Source organism: Nelusetta ayraudi, unplaced genomic scaffold (genome assembly GCF_046127955.1).
Source record: "Nelusetta ayraudi isolate G7.1 ecotype Tasmania unplaced genomic scaffold, CSIRO-AGI_Nayr_v1 ptg000239l, whole genome shotgun sequence".
Taxonomy (NCBI): Eukaryota; Metazoa; Chordata; class Actinopteri; order Tetraodontiformes; family Monacanthidae; genus Nelusetta; species Nelusetta ayraudi.
This window is the reverse complement of record NW_027466288.1, coordinates 60,001-67,500: the sequence shown is the minus strand read 5'-3', so window position 1 is coordinate 67,500 and position 7,500 is coordinate 60,001. Positions and strand designations below refer to the sequence as shown.

The 7,500-nt window shown below is 55.6% G+C and overlaps 1 protein-coding gene across 1 annotated transcript in view; it reads left to right on the top strand.

Annotated features, from left to right (window-relative positions):
- The window catches only part of kctd16b (potassium channel tetramerization domain containing 16b), a 15,729-nt gene that overhangs the window by 748 nt on the left and 7,481 nt on the right, over positions 1-7,500 (top strand). Inside the window, exon 2 of the mRNA XM_076016896.1 lies at positions 1-13. This exon is cut by the window's left edge and continues 57 nt beyond it. Coding sequence (XP_075873011.1) covers positions 1-13 — 13 coding nt within the window. The remainder of the gene's footprint in view (positions 14-7,500) is intronic.

Genomic DNA, 7,500 nt, shown 5'->3' with positions numbered 1-7,500 from the left:
TACATCTTCTACCGTGAGTAGCATTGGCCCCGCCCACCACTGTGCACGCCCAACACTGAGCCCGTCTACCACATCACTGACCCCGCCCCTGTCACTGGCCCCGCCCACCACCTCATTGACCCCACCCACCACTGACCCCGCCCACCACCTCACTGGCCCCGCCCACCACTGAGCCCGCCCAACACCTCAATAGCCCCGCCCCTGACAATGGGCCCGCCCACCACCTCACTCAGTGTAACCCTGACCCACCACTGACCCCGCCCCTGTCACTGGCCCCGCCCACCACCTCACTCAGTGTAACCCTGACCCACCACTAACCCCGCCCCTTCTCCTCCACTTCCTGTCTGCACCTGCAGCTTCAAGCTGAGCAGCCGGTGGTAAAAGTTGTGTCACCTGCAGAGCTGCAAGTCTGTTGGAGACATTCTATGTTGTTTAGATCTATGTTGTTCGCATCTATGATACACCTGCGTGTTGCTTTGTCCAGTAAGGTGTCCGAGTGCAAGAAACAAACTATGGCCCGGGGGCCCCATGCGGGCCCATTACAGCGTTCTAATCCGAGCCGCTCAAACGTGACGAGATGGTGTTAACCAGTCAGTCGGTTTCTGAGGGCCCCGGGCCATAGTTTGCCCACCCCTGGTCTGGACTCGTGAGCGCCTCCCTCTGAGCAGTGAGTGCGGCTGTCAGCAGTGACATGGCTTCAAAGCGCTTCACTCTGAGTCTGTGTTGGTGAGCAGCAGCAGCTGCAGTGCACTGCTGCCGCCACTGGGGGGCGCACTAGCTGGGTGCTTGGGATGGATGTTGTACTCATGCACCTGCTGTCGCCAAGGCCCCGCCCCCAGACTCTGTGGAGTCTCTGCAGACTGGGACAGACAGCGGAGGTCGTCTCCACCTCGACACTCTTCCTCTTCTTCTTCTTCTTCTTCTCCTCCTCCTCCTCCTCGTCCTCCTCCTTCTTCTTCTTCTTCTTCTTCTTCTTCTCCTCCTCCTCCTCGTCCTCCTCCTTCTTCTTCTTCTTCTTCTTCTTCTTCTCCTCCTCCTCGTCGTCCTCCTCCTTCTTCTTCTTCTTCTTCTCCTCCTCCTCGTCCTCCTCCTTCTTCTTCTTCTTCTTCTTCTTCTCCTCCTCCTCCTCCTCCTCCTCCTCCTCCTCCTCCTCCTTCTCCTCCTCCTTCTTCTCCTCCTCCTCCTTCTCCTTCTTCTTCTTCTTCTTCTTCTTCTCCTCTCTGATCTCACCGCTGCCTCTCTATCAAAGTCAAAGCAGTGAAAGACTCAGAGTGTGAGGCAGCCAATCAGGAGTGGCCCAGCTGGTTCTCAACACACTCACTAACTCTCTATTAGGTCTGGTTCTGGATTCTGGACCCAGCAGCTGGTTTCCCAGTTAGCCTAGCATGCGAGCTGCTTCATCCACACCTGGTGGCTAGCTGCTGATGGATGGAGTGTGGATGGAGTGTCCTCATAGGAGGAAACAATAGAATTTGCAGTTTCATACTTTCCACATACCTGGCCTAGAGCCACCACCAGAACCACTCAGAACCACCCAGAACCTCTCAGAACCACCTACAGACACTCAGAACTACCCAGAACCGCTCAGAACTACCCAGAACCACCTAGAGCCACCACCAGAACCACTCAGAGCCACGAGGACCACTCAGAACCACCCAGAACCATCACCTCGAACCTCCTAGAACCACATTGCAGCTTGCCGGCGGGGGCGACACCCCGCTGGGTTTGGTCCGTGGAGGCGGGACTAAATGCCGATCGGTTGTGCGACGTTCAAGAAACATGGTGACGTTGTGTTGATTTTAGCGGAGCAGAGGCCTCACATCAGTCCATGTTCACAGAGCAGAGAGAGACGGAGCAGCAACAGTGGCCTCAGACGTCTCTCCTGCAGCACTAACAGGCCTGAAGGGGGCGCACACACACACACACTAAACAAATAACGCAACTGCTTCCTGGCTTCTGTTGACAAATGTTGCGCTCGTTAGCGGATCGCTAACGAGCTTTGAGGAGCTGGAGCTGCTGCTGCTGCTGCTGCTGCTGCTACTGCTGCTACTGCTGCTGCTGGTGAATGGAAAACAAAACTGAGATGAAAAATAAAAAGAGGCCCAGAGCGAGCAAACAAACGCGCATTGAGTGTGTGTGTGTGTGTGTGTGTGTGTGATGAGTCAAGGGCAACAACAACAACAGGGAGTTGAGCTGCAACAGCAGAGGTTTTCCAAACGGACACAAGAGAGAAAAGACAAACTGAGCTGGTTGGAAAGGGGGGGGGGGGAGAAGAGGAGGAGGGGAAGGTGGAGATGGCGTGACGATGGCATGCAGGAAATGATTAGCGGCAGCCGCAGCAGGGTGTTGATGGAGGGAGCAGCTGCAGACGGCCAGAACTCTGCAGGGGAATGCATGCACACACACACACACACACACACACACACACACACACACACACACAACACACACACACACACGCACGCACGCACGCACACACACACACACACTGAGATGGAGCTGAGAAAACTTTATTACACCACTGCTGCTGAGTACAAAACCTGTTTCAATAAAGTTCTATTTGAATTTGAATTTCACTGGAAAGGTTCCATTTTCCCGCTTCGTCTCCTTTGGTTTAATCCAGTGGAACAACCAACAGCAGCAGCAACAGCAGCAGCAGTAACAGTAGCAGCAGCAGCAGCAGCAGCAGCAGCAGTAGTAACAGCAGCAACAGTAGCAGCAGCAGCAGCAGTAGCAGCAGCAACAGTAGCGGCAGCAGCAGCAGCAGTAGCAGTAGCAGCAGTAGCAGCAGCAGCAGCAGTAGCAGTAGCAGCAGCAACAGTAGCAGCAGCAGCAGCAGCAGCAGCAGTAACAGCAGCAACAGTAGCAGCAGCAGCAGTAGCAGCAGCAACAGTAGCAGCAGCAGCAGCAGCAGCAGTAGCAGTAGCAGCAGCAGCAGTAGCAGTAGCAGCAGCAGCAGCAGCAGCAGCAGCAGTAGCAGCAGCAGCAGCAGCAGTAACAGTAACAGTAGCAGCAGCAGTAGCAGTAGCAGTAGCAGCAGTAGCAGCAGCAACAGCAGCAGCAGCAGCAGTAACAGTAGCAGCAACAGCAGCAGCAGCAGCAGTAGCAGCAGTAGCAGTAGCAGCAGTAGCAGCAGCAGCAGTAGTAGCAGCAGCAGTAGTAGCAGCAGCAATGTGTTAAGACGGAGGAGGGAGGACGGAGTAGCAGCGTGTCCCACCTCCACTTGACCTTTGACCTCTGCTGAAGGCTCATTGCAGTTGTGCGTAGCTGCGGCTTCCCATAATCCTCTGGGGTGGAGAGCAGCGCTGCCCCTCCGCCTCCTCCTGTCAGTCTATTGCTCCTGCTGCACCTCCTGCACCACCTTTACTGCTGCTGCTCCTGCTGTGTTTCTCCCACTGCCATGAATTATTGACACACAGACACACACACACACACACACACACACACTCTTCCATTTCCATTGGTTTTGCTGGACCAATGAAGCCAATGCACCTGTTGCAGCCAGAGGTCAGAGGTCAGAGGTGACTCAGCCAGCCAGGACTCTGGGGAAGTCCTCATGCAGCAGTGGAGTCACTACCCAGCATGCCTCTGGGGGTCACATGATGCATCTGGAGGCATCAGCCAATCAGAAGGAGCCCAGCGCTGTCCTGATAGACAGCAGGGCATTCTGGGAGTTGTAGTGTGAGCAGCTCCATGTGCTGCAGCTGCTGCTGCTGCTGCTGCAGTGATTGTGTGTTGGCCTCATGGGCCCAATATCATCACACTGTGGGCCAAATCTGGCCCATGGGCCAGGGTTGGACACCTGTGCACTGGGGGGAGCCGCCACCAGCATCTGTGTGTGTGTGTGTGTGTGTGTGTGTTGTTGAGGCGTGAAAGGAGCAAAATGGAGCAGCAGCTGAGAACCTCCTCAGCCAATCAGAGAGGAGCCCCCCCAACACCCCCCCCACACACACACACACACACACACACACTGACTCAATAAGTGCTGTTGTCTCACTTCATAACGTCCTCACAGGGAAAAATGCTCATCAGTCTTGATTAGGCCTGTGTGTGTGTGTGTGTGTGTACGTGTGTGTGTGTGTGTGTGTGTGTGTGCCAGTTGGAACAGGGGACTCGCTAAAGAGCCACTGTTGTCTTAAAGGGCCGGTACTCCTGCTGATCCTGGTGGATGTGGAGCTGCTTCTCTCATCCAACAGACCATGAACACACACACACACACACACACACACACACACAGACGAACGGCTGAAGTTTCCACTTGGCTCCAGGGCAGGAAAAGTTTCCTCTCCTCCTCCAGGAGCTCCTCCTCCTCCTTCTTCTTCTTCTCCTCCTCCTCCGGGGCCTCCAGCCACCAGGGGGTGACGCTGACGAGCACCAATCAAGGCTGCTGGGTTTCTTCTTCCGTGCTTTGGAAGCAGGAAGCAGGAAGCTGTGGAGCTGTGGAGTGGTGCAGGGTTTCCTCACTGTGAGGTCCTGATCGTTCCGACTGGATGGGAACGCCGACGCTCCCGACTGGAGCTCAGAGAGAGGGGGGGGGAGGGGAGAGGGGGGGGGGGCGGGGGGGGGAGGCTTCTCATCATTTCTGATGTCCTGTCTCTTCATTCCACACCAACACACACACACACACACACACACTCTCTCATCATCACCTCCTCCTCTTACTCCTCCTCCTCTCCCAGTTTTTCTTTTCTTCTCTACATTAATCCATCCCTCTCTCTCTCTCTCTCTCTCTGGACGACAGTCTTTCATCCATCTGCTGCTGCTCCGTCCCCTCTCTCCTCCTCCTCATCTTCTGCTATTTTTATTCCCGCTTTATTACGAGGACTGGCAGGACTCACACACACACACACACTCACACACACACACACTCACACACTCACACACACACACACACACACTCACACACTCACACACACACACACACTCACACACACTGGGAGAACTTTTCCAGAGGTCAAGGGTCATTGCTGTGACCATCCGCCCCAAGCTGGCACAAAGCTAACGCTCATGCTAATGCTAACGCACGTTTTCAAATTGATTTCATCCTTTTTTTTCCTGCTCCTCCTCCTCCTCCTCCTTCTCCCTCGTCCCTGCAGCCTCTGTGTTGTGTCACTGCTGCTGCTGCTGCTGCTGCTGCTGCTTGTTGTCATTCTGGTTGCGGTCCAGCAGGGGGCGCTAACAGGAAGTGGAGGAAGTGCAGCGTTGAGTCTGTCCTGCAGAGTGATGGACGTCTTTCAACGATGTCACAACTGACAGAAGACCACTTTTCAACCTCATCCTGTCATTGGCGCCCCCTGCAGGTCAGCAGCTGGGCGGCGCCCCCTGCAGGTCAGCAGGGGTACGTCACGACGGACAGGATGTTCACGCATGTTTGGAAAGGAGCAGCAGCAGCAGCAGCAGTTGGTGGCAGTTTGGAGATGACATCATCAGAAACAACAAGGAGAGAAAGAGAGAGAAAGAGAGGGAGAGAGAGAGAGGGGGGGGAGAGAGAGAGGGAGGGAGAGACAGAGCGAGAGAGAGAGACAGAGAGAGACAGAGAGAGAGAGGGAAAGAGAGAGAGAGAGAGAGAGGGAGAGAGAGAGGGAGGGAGGGAGAGAGAGACAGAGAGAGAGGGAAAGAGAGAGAGAGAGAGAGCGAGAGAGGGAGGGAGAGAAAGAGAGGGAGAGGGAGGGTGGATTGATTGTTCAGCTATGTCTCTCACTCTCTCTGGGTGGTCGTGCGAGGAGATCTTCCACTGGTGAGGAGACTGTGGTCTCCATGGCAACCAGGGGGGGCGGGGCAAATGGAGGGAGTGGTGGAGAATCCTCCTCCTCCTCCTCCTCCTCCTCTCAGTTCTTCCAGGATCAGTGTGAACTCCTCAGAAGGTGTTGATGGTCCTCCGTCTCTGCCAGCAGCAGAACCGGTTCTGGTCCTGGTCCAGCTGGCTCAGCCAATCAGAACCGATTCTGGTCAGAAACTTCCAGTTTGACTTGAAACAAACAAAACTCATCTCTGGGAGCTTTTAGATCCGGCAGGAAGGAGTTGGTGCCAGGCGTCGACGTCGGCCAATCACATTCCTTCTCTGCCACTGGGTGGGGGGTGGGGGAGGGGGCGGAGCTTGAGGCAGCCACCCAGACAGCAGCAGCTTGACGCTCTGCTACTGAGGAAAACACGACAGCCAGTAGGACGGAGAGAAGGCAGGAGGGGGGAGGGGTGAGCGGGTGGGGGGGTGGGGGGGGGCAGCCATCCAGCTGATGAGAGGAAAAACATGAGTGACGGAGTGATGAAGAGAGATGATGGAGAACGAAAGGATGAGAGAGAGAGAGAGGCTGTCCATCAGTCCCCACACTGGTGTCCTCTGGAAGCATCAATCCCAACACACTCACACACCCTCCTCCCCCTCCTCCTTCTCCTTCTCCTCCTCCCCTTCCTGCTCCTCTTGCTGGTCCCCCTCCCCCTCCACTTCTCCGTCTCCTCCACCTCCACCTCCACCTCCTCCTCCACCTCCTCCTCCCCCTCCTCCACCTCCTGGTCTCCAGGGAAACAGGAGGTGAAATCACTCCTTTTCATTCGTCTTCATTATCCAATCATCTCTGCTGGGGCCTCGGCAGGGTGGAGATGATCTACGCACAACCTGTGTGTGTGTGTGTGTGTGTGTGTGTGTGTGGTGTGTGTGTGACGGACGAGGCTGGAAAAATGTCCAAAGTAGAGACGAACTTCCAGTTGTTCATCACGACCGTCGACTCCTTCACACACACACACAACAATCTGCTGCCAATTACTGTTGCTCAAAAGCTCCCTCCCCCTTTACTCCCCCCCCCCCCCCCTGCTGTGACTGCAGACAAGAAACACAGAGACATCTCACATGCTAGCGTGCTTATATGCATATTGTGCCAGAGTGTGTGTGTGTGTGTGTGTGTGTGTGGTGTGTGTGTGTGTGCACGGCGTGGCCCACTTCCTCCCGCCAGCAGCCAGATTCCCTAACAAGGCTCCTGGGAAGGTGTCTGCAGCTGCTGATGGTGGTGGAGGCTCTGGGCTCGACTGGCCAGCCTGAGCAGACGGAGCAGTCGAGCCCAGAGTGACCAGCAAGCAGCGACTGGCCAGGCCGGCCAGTCGAGCCCAGAGTGACCAGCAAGCAGCGACTGGCCAGGCTGAGCAGTCGAGCCCAGAGTGGCCAGCAAGCAGCGACTGGCCAGGCCGGCCAGTCGAGCCCAGAGTGACCTCCAGTTTCTCCACTTTGATCGCGTTTCCACTTCCCAGTTCGAACAAACAAACAGTTAAAATAAAACAAGCAACAAAAACTGGCCTCATACCTGCCAGTGGGGGCAGTGGGGGGGGCTTCGTGGTCCGGCCAATCAGTGATGAGTCAAAGAAGGTTGAAGAAATGCTGTGGCTTCTCGAGGTTCGGCAGACAAACTGGCGGCCGGGAGGGAATGCAGGGGCTGCTGGGAGATGTAGTCCAGTGTAGTCCAGTGTAGTCCAGTGTAGTCCAGTCGTTCACCATGGAAGGAAAGAAAGAAG